Source organism: Brachionichthys hirsutus, chromosome 15, assembly GCF_040956055.1.
Source record: "Brachionichthys hirsutus isolate HB-005 chromosome 15, CSIRO-AGI_Bhir_v1, whole genome shotgun sequence".
Classification (NCBI taxonomy): domain Eukaryota; kingdom Metazoa; phylum Chordata; class Actinopteri; order Lophiiformes; family Brachionichthyidae; genus Brachionichthys; species Brachionichthys hirsutus.
Window position 1 is genome coordinate 786,964 of NC_090911.1, and position 15,199 is coordinate 802,162.

The 15,199-nt window shown below is 43.6% G+C and overlaps 1 protein-coding gene across 1 annotated transcript in view; it reads right to left on the bottom strand.

The window, feature by feature from the left end:
• Window positions 1-15,199, bottom strand: part of st3gal3b (ST3 beta-galactoside alpha-2,3-sialyltransferase 3b) — a 59,686-nt gene that overhangs the window by 8,126 nt on the left and 36,361 nt on the right. The window contains exons 8-11 of the mRNA XM_068748452.1: window positions 13,603-13,666; window positions 13,417-13,512; window positions 13,066-13,252; window positions 1,093-1,239 (exon numbers count right to left, since the gene is read on the bottom strand). Coding sequence (XP_068604553.1) covers window positions 1,093-1,239; window positions 13,066-13,252; window positions 13,417-13,512; window positions 13,603-13,666 — 494 coding nt within the window. The remainder of the gene's footprint in view (window positions 1-1,092; window positions 1,240-13,065; window positions 13,253-13,416; window positions 13,513-13,602; window positions 13,667-15,199) is intronic.

The window sequence follows — 15,199 nt, forward strand, 5'->3', positions numbered from 1 at the left end:
ATGTGAACATGGACAGCAATTATTGAGACCACAATTTATGGTGAGTAGATATTGGTGTAATACTTGTTTAATAGTTATTGCAAGTGCATGATATAAAGTTTATTGGTAAGATTATAGTCCTCTTTTAATTTAATTACCCCGTGCTCTGCAAAAAAATTGCCCGGCATGAAACCGGTTTGTGGCAGGAAAAAGGTTGGGGAGCGCTGCTCTACGGGGTTGAACTACGCTTCCTAACTGCCTTCGGCTGAAACAGATCTGGGGGGTACAAGGGATGTGTTGGATGTCGGAGAATGAGAGCAAAAAAAAAAAAATGTGACAGGAAAAAAGTGGGAGCAGAAGAAAGAGTGGAGGGAGGCCCCATTTAAACCATTACCCTGATTTGCAGGCCTCGGGGCAGATGGGGCTGAACCAGCAGCTGGCCAACCTTCCAGTACAGAGTCATTTACACAGACACACCATAAACACCAGGATAACAAATAGAGCTCATCATTAATGACCAAATATATAAACCATAATGATCAGCAACGAGAAAAGAGAAAGACTGTGCCAAATTATACATTTCTGCAGCCTACACACACACACACACACACTTCAATGCGCAGACTAAAATGACCCTTACACTTTCTCAAACACACACACACACACACCAGATGCCCACATGTGGAACACATGTTTCAGAGTGGAGTTCAAGCAGGGGTGTGCTGGTGGCCCCAGAGGGCAGAGCTACGGTGATACACTCCTCACGTCCCCCCCAGTTTTCTGACAGTATCCCCACTTACTCAGCAACACAACACACCAACACACAACCCAACGATGCTTAAACACTACCTGCTTTGTTTCTGCTGTTACAGCATTTCAGCAGAAAGTCAGTTCCGTTGCACTGATGACGATCGCTGCGTTTATTTGCTCTGTGCTATAATGAAATCACAATGTCTCGGAGTCCTGCAGCAACCACACTCAACCATTCATCAAAGGAGATGCGTCTTCCCTTGTTTTTTCTTTTTCTATACAAATCTCCACTTTGTATGGCAAATAATTTGAGACAAAAGTCTGGGAAATCCTGTTTCAGGTGTGTACCTGGATGCGTCTTACCCCTTTGCCCATTACGCCGTTGTTGAAGGGCAGCCCTATAAACTGGAAGGCCGCCTCCTGGATGAAGTAGGGATTGAGAATTCTGATCTCCGTCGGCTCCCGAGGCACATAGTGGGCCACGGACTTCCAAAAGCCGTCTGTGCCCCTCTGCGCCATTGAAAAACACAGACAACGAAGGGGGGGGGGACAGAAAATTATGTATTTTTAGTTTTCATCACAGACACAAAACAAAAAAGGCTCTTCTCTGCAAGGTCACAGTCATATGGACGGAACACAGGGCTGGCGTTCACATGACGACACGTCAACCACGGCCAGACAAACATCAAAGTGAGATTATCCGACACAAAGCAAAGGAGTCAAGCGAGGAGCCAGACCCCAGACCCCAGACCCCGGACCCCAGACCCCGGACCCCAGCACTGATTACACACAGCGCTTCTGGGAATTTAATGGATGAAGTCAGGGTGAGGGGCTCAGGGGACATCAGTGATTACAACTCCTAGAATAAGGAGGCTCTGTGTGTGTGTGTGTGTGTGTGTGTGGGGGGGGGGGGTTGTTTCAGTCTCAATCTTAAAAGACTTTGACACAATCAATCACAACATATTAATCAATAAACTTGGAACGGTATGGGATCAGGGGGGTAGTATTGCACTGGGTGAGAAGTTATTTAAGCAATAGAAAACAATTTGTGAAGTTGGGGGAGTAGTTCACTGATCTTACCATATTTACATTACTGTGCAGAGGTTTGGGGCAATACTTACAAATGTACAACACAATCACGAACTAAACTCCACAAAAGAGCTATAAGAATAATTCACAATACCGGTTATAGAGATCACACAAATTCACTATTCTTAAAATCAAAACTATTAAAATTCACTGACCTGGTTCATTTTCAAACAGCACAAATCATGTACAAAGCAATAAACAATCAACTTCTGGGAAATATTCAAAAATTATTCTTTACTCGAGTTGGGGGTTATAACTTGAGGGGGGAGCACTACTTCAAACATCAGCGGGCACGTACAACAATAAAAGGTTTCTGTGTTACTGTTTGTGGAGTGAGGTTGTGGAACGGGTTGGGTGTGGAGGTCAAGCAGTGTCCAAGCATGACCCAGTTTAAAAAGCGGTACAAACAAATGGTTTTTATGAGATACAGTGAGGAAGAAGGGCTTTAACAATCGGGTGTTTTCAAAGATGATTTATGAAATAGCTTATTTACTATTTTTATTTTCTATTTTTTGTAAGTATATATGTTTGTTTACCTTATTTTCTATTTTGTGGAAATCTGTTTTATTTTCTAATTATTGTCTATGAAATATATATATATATATATATATGTTTATTTACTCTATTTTCTATTTTTGGTAGATTTGTATTATATGTATGCTGGGGATATGTTTTATTGAGTAGTGGATAAGGGGTAGGTTTAAATAAGCTAATGCTTCATCCTACTCCTTTTTGGACATGTTGCATTCATATTATTATTATTGTTTTGACTTTGTTAATAGCATGTTCGAAATAAAGCATTCAAATAAAAACAAAAAAAAAATCAAAATTCATTTCTTATCATATGAAAAGACCGCCAGAAATGGTTTAAACTAAGATGATCAAAAAAGTCAATCAAAGAAAAAGATTTTTGGGCAGAATGTCTGCTTTTATCAACAAAAGTGCTCTCTGGACGCTTGTTGGAGCCCTCGTTCAGCCCCTTTTTGACTATGCTAGCACCTCCTGGTATTCCAACATCAAAGTGTCCCTGAAAACCAGGCTCCAAACCTCCCAAAACAAACTGATTCGGCTACTCCTCAATCTGGGGCCCATGACCCACCTTCTTCCTGGACATTTTGCTAGCCTAAAATGGCTCAGGGTAGAAGACAGGGTTAAACAACTCAAAATGGGATTGGCTTTTAAAATAGTCAATGCAGCTCTGCCCTCAGTCCCCTCAATCCCTGCATACCTGAATAAACACCTCCACAGATTTAGTGACACCCACAGCCACAACACTAGAGGGAGCTCAAACAACAACCTGATTACACCCTCCTATAGGACTAACATGGGTAAATCATCTTTTTACAATACTGCCCCCCAAGGGTGGAACTGTTTGACTCCTGCCCTCAAAACATGCACCTCTTTGGCCTCCTTCAAAACGGCCCTAAAAATACACCTTTCAGGGGACAGAAACGGAGATAGTCATCACGACTCTCTCCAGATCAACCCCCCCCCCCCTCTTTTTGTCCACCTACGTTGCACATATTATGTGTCTTTGTAATTTATTGTTATTTTGCATCTGTGGAGTAATTTATTTTAATTTATTGTTATTTTGCATCAATTGAGTAATTTTATATTGGTTTTATTTTTATTTTTATTGGTATTGTTAAATGTCGATGATTTATGTACGAAGGACTTTCAACGGAAACAAGACCGCAAGGGCTTTTTAGAAATGCTCCTCTTAGACAGGATGTTTGACTGTACTTGTACTGTAATACATGCTACTGTGAGACTGTACTTGTACTGTAATACATGCTACTGTTTGACTGTACTTGTACTGTAATACATGCTACTGTGAGACTGTACTTGTACTGTAATACATGCTACTGTTTGACTGTACTTGTACTGTAATACATGCTACTGTTTGACTGTACTTGTACTGTAATACATGCTACTGTGTGACTGTACTTGTACTATAATACATGCTACTGTTTGACTGTACTTGTACTGTAATACATGCTACTGTGAGACTGTACTTGTACTGTAATACATGCTACTGTGTGACTGTACTTGTACTGTAATACATGCTACTGTTTGACTGTACTTGTACTGTACATTCTATCTAATATATATATTCATCATCACCTACATTTTAGTACGTTGATCTTCACATTTTTGTTTTTTCACACTGAAACTACAAACTTTCACTCGATTAATAAAACACTACTGCAGTATTATCCGTCCACCTGACTGAGACCATCAGAGGAGATTAATAGAAGAAAGAGACGACGACCAAAGCTGAGCAACAGGTCGTCGGCACGCCGCTCAGACCTTCTGCTTGGCTGACATTCGCCGGCCGGATTTATGACGGCGTTTAAGCTTCAATAACGGCTCGTCATTGTGGGGAAAGTGGCAGCGAAGGATGGTTTCTGCTTCCTGCTGAGAAATCACGAACCAATCAAACTCGTATAAATACACACATAGATGGAAATCCTTCTTAATAAAATCTAATTGGAGTTTACACCTCCAAACTCCTTCCCCGCATCACTTCAAACGCTAAATCAAACTAAACAGTGGCACAACGACCTGGCAGCGCAAAGTGTAACTTCCGAAAAGACACGAAGCCAATAGGGTCAGCAGACATGAATGAGAATCACCTGTTCAAATAGTCAAGCACGCCCACCCGCCTTTGATGCAGTGTTTGTGTGTCTGTGTGTGTGTTGTCAGAGGCAGTAGCAACAAGTCTGCTGGCTTTACGGCTTTAACGGCGGCGGCTGGTTTGAACGTGGATCCAGCTCTGTGCCTTCAGCAAGTCCCAACAGGAACAGGAGCTCATCTCTGCTGTCAACACAGCCTGTGTGTGTACACTGAATAAAGAAAGTGAAGTACCCCCCCCCCCCCCCCCTTTATTCCAACAAGCAGCGAGAGCTAATGACACACAACACACCCCTCATTTTAAACAGTGACGACCTGACATGTAGCTGCACACAAATATCGTGGGGTGGAGATCACTGTAAAGATAGTCAGTCGCAGAAAGGTAAAGTACAGGTGGCTCACGGGACATTAGTAAGATTGAGGATGTGAAGAATGGAATGGGTCCTGGGGGGGGGGGGGGGGGTTCATGTAATGAGATTAGGAATGTGGGAACTTGCTTCCAGTAAAAGATCAGCAACACAAATGTCTCTCAATGAGCAGACAGGACCAGAGTCGGGGAGAGTCGGGGGGAAGGTAACGCTTTTCCACGACCCACTTGAGACGACTCGAGATGACAGCAGTCAAAGACTTGGTGAGCTTCAACACCGACACGAAGACTTTTGGAAGACTTGTCCTCGTCTTATCTTATCAACTAATTAAACAAATAAATAAACTGCAGAACTATTATTCAGATCTGGACTCAAACAGTCTCCAGAGAACAGGATGCGTTTTCTGCAGGAGACTGACACTTAACATCCATGAGTCATCGGCATTTGACCAGGGACAGAAGGGGAAGACGAGCGGCTCGACACGCCACCCTCAAGCTCAGGAGGTGAACAGAGCTCCGGCTTTTGGGTCTGTGGGTCAGGGAGGAAATGGCTGGTTCCCCTTTCTCCTGCGAGAGCACGATGGTTAAATTGGTCTGATGATTAGATTTAAGTGTGCGCACAAGACTGTGTGTGCCACTGATGTTAAAACGACCCGGGGCTGGGGGAGGTAATTGTTTGCAAGACATGGAGACTCCGGAGGGAGTTTCTGTACAAATTACGCACAAATTCTCAAACAATTCCAACAAAGTCATTACGATGGATTGTGTTATTAATCTGAAGACGACCCTCAGATCCGTGGCTTACCACAACACGCATGCTAAAATGATCTTTGTTCAGTTCTTCAATGCTTCATATTTTTTTATTGTAGTTACAGACTATCATTAACTTCCTGCATGCTGTGTAATTTATTGTTTAAAAAATGAGGAAAACACACACTATACAATTAATTTAGATGTTCTCTTTCTGTCAAAGTGTCCGCAGATATTGTCGTTGATAGAGAATAAATCTCTCGTTATGCTGTAAAAGCGAAGTCTTCAGCGGAACTCGGATGCGTGAGAGGCGTAGAATACGACTTATGCACAAATGGGGAATGGCTATAAAAACAAGTCGGTGCAAACACGCCTGACGTTAACAACCATCTTGATTGTTATTAGGTATCCAGGAGCCTGGCAAATATTTTTTGCATGACAATTTATTGTATTTCAAAGTATATAGGTCTCATCATGTTTCCGTCTGTAGGAGTGGATCTTCTATTTGCCCCAACTTAGGGCATCGTCATCTTCAGCGTGGCATGAAGATGCAAAATGCCCATGTTGGTCGCGATCAATAAAACAGAAATGATTCCGCTGCCGACTGGCGGTTTATGGGACAAAATATTAAATGTAGACGGTGGTGCAGGTGGTTGAGCGGGTCGGCCTCCGATCGGGAGTTTGGCGGTTCGATTCCCGTACACTGTCGTTTGTCCTTGGGCAAGACACTTCACTTCACCCACATTGCCTGTGTGAATGTCGGTGAGGGTCAGGAGGGCAGTCTGCCCCAGGGCAGCTGTATCTGCCCCGGGGCAGCTGTGGCTACACCAGTAGCTTCACACCACCAAGTATGAAGTGAATGAATAATGCACAATGTAGTTGAGTTTGAGTTTCTCATAGAAAAACGCAATATAAGTCCAAATCATTATTATTATAATTAGACGATCGTTCAGTGTGAAAATCTCCAGTTAAACTGCCTCTTTCTAAATGTCCTCGGCATTGAGGTGGGGACATGTCCCCGGTGTATTACCGTCTCACAGGGACGTCCCTGTGAGACGCCTATTGCTATAACAGCATGGGTATTTGGATGTCAGTGCAACAGAAGCTTTATAACGTCTACGTGTGGGAAATAAATCATCAAAGAGCAGCACCGTGACAAAGGCTGAACGGAGGACCAAACCCGAGTCAAGTTTTTTGTTTTTTTAAACTGAATATCTTTCTCCCTCCGTTTCTAAAACAAATTCCATCCATGCGACCTCGTTTAAAAAAAAAAAACTCCATCCACACGTAACCACATAATAAGCATAAGCAAGCCAAAACAATCGGCAGCGTCGTTCCCTAAATCCTATCCAATCAGAATGCTCCATCTCTCGTCGTCCCATTAGCAAAACATGAACGGCTCGTTCGTTTAGGAGGCAGGATTGCTCCTAAACGTAGTTTTGGAATATAAAGTCAACCTGCAAGCAATAAACGATACGTTTTAAAGGCTATTTCTGAACGTAACACGGATCGCACACGTATGACGCGTGCGATCCGTGTTCATGTCTCAGCAGTTTTCGGCACTGAGTGACGTTTCTAAACCTTTATTTTGTTTTATTTACTTTCATGAGGTCATTTCCTTTGTGATTGCTCCCCCCCCCCAAAACAAACAGTGTATAAAAGGTTACACACCAATTGCCAGGGGGTAATACAAACACATTACATACAGTCAAATAATTGGTAAGTGATACAGGTATTTAAAGTTTTTGATGCCTTTTTATTCAATGAACCACTAATTAATCTTATATTATATACGCACGTCTCTAAACCTAAAACTCGGTTTACCAGCATCCACACGCAGACACGCAACCAGAGTTTTAAAAAAAACCTTGGTTTTCAGTGACAAACACACGGTTTCGTGTGGACATGGCCTGAGTAAGAGGCATCGATGTGTGAGTGCTAAAAAGGAGAACACGCTTTCCCCCGATTCTCCTCTGCACTGCAAAGCAACAAAAAGGTGGACGAGTCCAGTCAAAGATTTAAAGGAGGTTGAGCAAAAGCCTGACGCACATTCCACTTTTTGAACTTCAAAAGGCATGAGCTTTATTTAGAGCCTGGAACCATCCAATCTGGCTTTAATGGCTTTCAGTGCACGGTTTGGTTTGCGTGCGCCCAATGACATTTAAATCACCTTAGAGCTTCAGTTTCTTTGCAGTGAATGAAGCATATAGCTCGGTTTATAGTTCCTCGGGGGGGCCGAGCTCTTCTCACCTCTTCCTGACTCGTGCTTTGAGACGCTCCATCTATCCGCCGCTCTGAATGCGGACGCTCTCGATGATTACAGGGAGAACAACTCCAACGAGATGCACTGGATTCCAGAAGGTTTGGGAACAAACACAGCGACTCCGGACTGCTAACAATCACAATTAATGTTGCCTGGGGGTCATTAGCGCCGCATTCATGTTGGACTTTAAGAGTTTACAAGCTGCAGAGTACAAGAGGAACCGATTGAGAAAGAATGTTTGAAAGGAGAGGCTTCCAAAGTAGGCGGTGAAACCATGCACAGCAGGGGATCCTAATTTCTACACTCAGAGTTAAAATCCCGGGCTGCTTTGGTTAATTTATTACAAGCCAGGAATCTGAAGCATCTACCGACGTGCCTTTGCGTTTCTTGACACATACCACGACCTCTGGCCTCACAGAGGTCACAGGAGTTTTCTAGCCTCGTAGCTTATCCAATGTGTGAAGCCCTTGAGCCCAACACTCCCATGATGACAAGCATAAAAGCAGAGTCAACACAACAGCAATGTTCGAGTTGTATAAACACGTAACTGACAGATGCTCCTTGCATTGGAACATAAATTAACCCCGAGTTGGCGTCCTGAGCGTTGAACATTACGGGCTAGCTGGACTCATTTGTGAAACGCAACACTCCTGGTAATCAGTGGCATCCGGACTCCAAGTTAGCCACTTGGTTCATGTTCAAATCCATGTTTACATGCACGTAGATGTTTATGAATGCACGTATGCATGCTACTTTGGGCTTCAAAAAAAGAAGCGATATCGATGTTCTTTATTTCTGTGTTTTCAGGGAGAATAAATAAATAAACATGTTACTCTAAAATGACAAACTTACTTGGGAGCAACACATTTTAGTAGGAAATCATTTGAGAATGTGTTGATACGAAGCAACTGGTCAATTCATCCATTGCACATTTGACTTTAGTCAGACTCGGAAATGAGCAACGCTTTTTCTTTTATGAATACTGGCTTCACTACCTTATTTTGATTCTTCTGATTAACAAGTCCTGGCCTTATTTCTATTAAAGGAGAAGGACTCTCCATCCATCATTCCTCTCAGCCTGCACAGAGCAGGGAGAGCTCCTGTAAACAGACAGGAGAGAGGGAACGCCGACGCTCCACCTGGGAACCCCGTGTTTATCACCGGCTGTATATCCTTCACTGCTCTGTTTGAAAACACCCCTGCATGTACAAACAACCACGGCAGTGGGAGTGCACGCCGTGTGTACAGGGGGGAAGACTTAAACGAGATAAATAGGAAAGAACATATCAGTGATTGTGGAAATCATGCTTGAGCGCAGTTGTAAAGGGTATGTGACGGGCAATGGACCAGACCGCCGCTCCTGTGGCTCAGACTTTAAAGCGGATGACAGCTGGAATCATGCACACCTGCAGCAATGAGAGGTTGCTGCAGAAACTACCTGTCCGCATGGCAGGTAAACTTTGGGATTCTGTGCGTGCAGGAACAAGCGGGAGTTTGTGTGTATGTTTGTGAGACAGTGCAAAAGCCTAAATAACAGATCTCAAAATTGCCTCGCTAATTTGTGTTCCATTCAGCCATCCAAGACACAGCTGTGGGCATTTGAAAAGTCACAATAGTTAAACACCCCGACAACTGCCTGGATGAGTCACCTGTGGCTGCATAGCAACTGGGCACCACCCACTAACCTTTCAAAGAAGGAGGGATAATGCACGTGCTTTCATTACTGCAGCCGCAGCGCAGCGAGAGTTGCCGTCCCTTTCAGGTCGATCAAAGGAATCCCCTGCTGGACCAGCGGACAGAAGAGAGTCCCACAGACTGGACGATGAGCGCTTCCTCCGGGTTTGAATAAATGACACGGCTTTGTGCGTTCCTGAATGCACAGAAGGCATGTACATGTACACAGAAATACTAGGGATGTCCCGATCAGGTGTTTTTGACCCTGACTCCGAGCATTTTCCCTGAAACCCCATGTGTGTCGACCTTTAAATGATCCTTCCCGGTCTCATAGAAATGATTAAGCGCACCGTGCACAGACAGAGCCTGCACTGAAACAGACGAGGCTGAAACGGCTTTGGGTCTTCTTCATTCCACTAGGAATTACTTTTTTGTGTGAAATAAATGTGTTTTGTGTATATTGATTCTGCTTTATGATATCCTGAGCTGTCCTGAAATCAATTACGTTCAAAAGCATTATTCACTGGTCGTTCATTGTTTCCTCTTGCATACGATCATCAAGGCTCCCACCAATATATATTTTTTTTACCAATGAGAGGCATTCTTTGTTCCTCAGCAGATCAGGGGCCAGATCAATTATCCCAGGCAACTATTTGCACTGTCCCGTCCCTCTGACACCAGAAGAACCTGTGCCCTAAAGGCTGACGGGCCATCAGCACGCCAAGCGGGCGCTTTGCTTCCATTCTACATCATTATCTTTTCCCCTGCTATTATCCTAGTCCTCATTTTGTTCTACATTTCCTCTGCTCTCTCTCAACCTTTAGCCAAGTTAGCATCACAGACTTCAGCTTCTAGTTATGAGCCTTTTCCTTCCCTTAGGATAGTGCTATCCTCCTTCTCTCTTCATTTTGTTCACCTCCTTTCCTCACTCATTGGACTATTTTGAAAAATCTCACCTTGTAAAAAAAGAAGAAAAAACAAAACAGGCGCTCCCTCAGAGAAACACAGCTGTGCCGTGCACTAAAGCCGCTCTCGTAGGCCAGAAACATCCCTCAGAACGAAGGAAGACAGAAAGCGCCGCCCGTCCGCCCGCGTTCACCAGCAAGGATTTTGCTTTCGTGTGACTGCTTATTTTACACATTTCACAAACTGCTTTTTCCCGCAACCTTTTACATTATTCTTTTCAAAATGACATTACGTTAAATTACGTGGCAAAACATAACATTATTTTGGAAAATGTCTGCTAACATGTAACGCCAATGTCAATGAACGGAAAACTTGCAGCCAATGGGATAAAGCGCTAAAAACACCTTGTGGTCCATCCGTCGACATACATCTACCTTCATTTTGGTGTTAGTAATAGGTCTCTCACCCAAGAGGTTTCTGGGTAGTGGGTGTGGTTTTCCGCCCATAATGTTTTGGCGCTCTTATTGCATTCATCCTGTTGTTGGCGTCTGAAGAGTTAAGAGCAGTAATCCACCTTGGTCTCCGAGTCGTTGCTCATCCTGCCACATTGTTGTCGTTCCCCCCCCTCATTGAGATTAACTCTTTGAGGGCCATTCACGTCTAAAGACGTTTTTTAAGCAACCTAAACCCTGGTGAACATGAAGCCCGTAAGGGGAAGCCTGTTCTTCAGTCTGGCCCTGGTGAACATGAAGCCGACTCAAAGGCCATCATTAATCTGTTGCCATCACTACTGCGCTAACCTGCCGCTGAAAAGGACAGGAGGGCTGCAGATACCGCATTCATTTCTTGCATTGTTTAATGTAGTAATACTACAGTGGTGAGCGTCTGTTGTGTGATTGAGGGGAAACAAAGCAAATACTGGTTTTGTTCCCCCCCCTCCCCCCCGTCTTGTCATTGCATCCCTCCATTTTCAGTTTCATTCCCCATTACTGACCGAACAGTACTGTGGATCTGATCTGACAACCAACTAGCCAAATGACACACACATCTGAGCCATGTATTAAAACGCAGGTCAGATACGGGTTTGCCTGGAGTGTGAATGCAGCCAGAGACCCAGGGAAGACGTGTTACGGGTAGGCTTAGGATTCCATGTTCATCATTCACAAGGGTTTTACGACAGATGACTTAGAGGCAGAGAGATCGTGCTGTCCAGAACAAACATGATCACTAAATCCAGTGCAAACACTGGAAAATGCAGTTTTATATAACTAAGTCAGCGTCTTGCCAGTGAATTTCAGCTGACTCAGGACCTGCAGGTGGGTCGCATCAACATTGGCTCAGCTCGTTTCTCTGACGGCTTAAGATCCAGATGCAAGATGAGTTAAATCCGCCTTTACAGGAAAGGTCCCATGACGGTTTAACATGCAGCACCTCAAAGTGATGTCGGAAAGTAGTGACTCTGTTTTAAGATTCAGAGGCGTGGCAGGTCTAAGTTAAGGACATGTGATGTGGCGATAAGACACACACAGGGACTTGTTCTGGATGCTTTCCCGACATGGATGGGAGATTATTTGTCTGCTCCCTTCGATGTTTCTGAAAGCTCAAGTTTTCTCAGCTGGCTGGGGGTTCCGGTCAGTGTGAGAGCGCAAAGCGGCGATGTCTACAGCGACGAGCTGGTGAGGAGTCCCTTAAATTGCTCTGGCGAATTGGCTTCGCCTAGTATGGAAAAACCTTCCAGATAGTAGAAAACGACAATCAGAGACTGTAGACCCCGCCTCCAATAGACTATCGGATCTTGTGAGACAGTAAACGGGGCTTCCGGATCAGAGGGGCCAAACCTGTGCTAGCTTGCTGCTCCGGAACGGGAACAGATACAACTACAACTGTAACATATATGAAACTAGAATGAACTATGAGTGTGCACGCCGAATCTGAAGTCTCTAGCTCCAAAACTGAGGTCAGGGTGGACTCCTGAAAAATGCAGATTTTAGAACGAAAATTAGCTCTCAGATCCGGATTGTGATCCGGATCCGGCCGAAATTAGTCATGGTCATAGACCTTTAAGGAGTACTTATGTGTGATTTATTTCAGATCCATACCGCCATGCGTTTTGAAGAAATTAAGAAAAATGTCAAAAAGTGCCCTATCTCGCAATGTTAAAGAATCCTTAAAAAATGATAGAATCTGGATCCAGATCCGGATCAACGCCATTCTCGGGGAGGATCAAGCCACGGACAGAACCTTGCTTGTGTAAATATTTCAAGTCGATTGGGTTACTAGTTTTTGAGGTATGTGCTCGGACAGACAAACAAGCAAACAAACAAACAGACAAACAAACGGACCCAATTGCAATACCCTCGCCTCCCGTTCGGCGAGGGTAACAAGACATTCCTTAGAAATAGCAAAGCTCCATGTCGTCATTTAAAGCTTTGATAAGAATGGCTAATAACTCCAAAGGAAGGAACGTATAGAATGCGATCGGCTGGAATCTTCTACTAAGGAAACCCACATGACGTGAACATTTGGTCACATTTGGACACTCATTATAAGTAGAAATCCTCTGCAGTAGGATTCAGTGGTGCGCAGGCGGTCAAAAGGCAAGCCTGACAAAACCCCTTTGTTGCATGTTGAGGATCTTAACTTAGAGCCTTACCAGTTTCTCCTTGAAGACCATCTGTCTGAGCCACTTGAAATCCAGCGGTTTAAAAGCAGAAAAGACAAAAAGAGAGTCTTTTTCATAATTCTCGGGCTTCTGGATCGCTCCCTCTGGATAAGTAATCCTTAAGGTGGTTTTGGTCCCAACATCTTTACCATAACCAGTTACTGGGGCTTCATTCAACCTGCCAGCACACACACAAAAAGTCTTTATTCACATAATCAGCTACTGGATACGCTTCAAACAAAGGTGTTGTATTCATGCATTGTAAATTATAGGGTTTGCACACATTACTATTGTTAAGATAACGTACTCTGATATATCACACTATTGATTTAATGACCTTACCGCACTACGACATCGTAGTCATCTATCCGGGATCCCAGTGACTTGTTGGAAAGAATGCCTCCATTCCCCACTATGATGCACCTTTTACAACCGAGACTGCAAGGCAGGAGGGTCAGCAGTTAGTAAAGTGACGGACGGATGGACAGACAGAGCCTCCAGTTGATGCGAGTGAGCGGCGGCCATCACCTGTCCAGCTCCTCTCCAAGGCCGTAATGTTTCGTCGTCGTTAAAATGCTGTCTATGATTCTCTCTGCACAGGAAACAAAGAAATAACCAACGTGAGACAACTGGAGACACGTTACGTTCACCTCTTCAGAGTTCTGCACAGTAGTTTTCTCAATGTAAATACTTTGATGATGAATATATATGATGAATATATTTATTAGATAGAATGTTAGGGTACAAGTACAGTCATACAGAAGCATGTATTACAGTAGAAATACAGTCAAACATCCTGTCTAAGAGGAGCATTTCTAAAAAGCCCTTGCGGTCTTGTTTCCGTTGAAAGTCCTTCGTACATAAATCATCGACATTTAACAATACAAATAAAAATAAAAACAATATAAAATTAATTAATTGATTAAAAAAAAAATGTTTACACCACAGATGCAAAATAACAATAAATTTAAAATAAATTACTAGAGACGTCCCGATTAAGGTTTTTTTTGCCTCCGAGTCCGAGTCATTTGATTTTGAACCGATACCGAGTCCTGATCCGATACTTCTATAATACATTAAAAAAAATAAAGACGAGTGAAGAAATGGATCCAGGATGTCCCTTTATTTTTAACGTTTAACTCTTAAACAGAGCACTTCTGTGGCGTAACTTGAACATTCACAAGTCATAAATAAAATACTTTTTTTCACTTTGGACTTGGACTAGTGCAACAGGAAATATTAAATATTAATATGTATAATAAAATGAACAGCAGCTCAATCTCCAGGTTTTAGTCGTCCACTTCAGAATACTTCCACAGCGCAGACGTACTTGCAGGACTAGCTTCAAGCTGCTTCCTGTTTAGCATCATTCAACCAATAGTGTCACAGGAAGTGATGTCATGCTGCATGCGTTACCATCTCTGTCTGGAGTAGAGAGGTCTCACTCTGTGCCACAGCGTAACTCCAGATCTGATCAAAGGTCATGACAGTATCGATCCTTATAGATCCGAGTCCTGACCGAGGTAACGTCCCATTCCGATCGATTCCAGAAGCTCGTGATCAGGCCTGCTTTCCGATCACGAGATCGGCTCATCCCTACTTGTTAGATAATGTTATTTGACAATGGTCAAATTCCTCTTTTCAAAGATAGTGCATCTTTTACACCGCTCCAGTCTGTGTCGGACATCGTAGCTTTCATGTGATGTGGTGTGGTGCAGTGTCAGGTCAATCGGGTCAACATCATGGATGAGGAACCGCACGGCCATAATGAAAATCAAATGTGTGCAAACCCCAACAACTGGGGGAGGCAACTCCTTTTAAAGCTCAGAAATACCTCAAATGTCCACACGCCCAGAGATGCAGGAATCAAGGTGGTCTTCAAAGACACTTTTTTTTGTTTCTCTCCGGTTATTCAGTCACAGATTACGAGTTCCCAATCGGTAACAGCGATGATGAGATAATGGAGTGAAAAGGAATCTTGTATTTCACACGGGCGATGGACAGTCACGTCTCAGGACGGTATGCAGAAAGGACGCCACCCCCCCCCCCCCCCCCCTGATTGCAATGTGAGAAATGGGGATGTTTAGCCATAGCGCACATTCCTGCCATGGCATTCTGCTCGAGT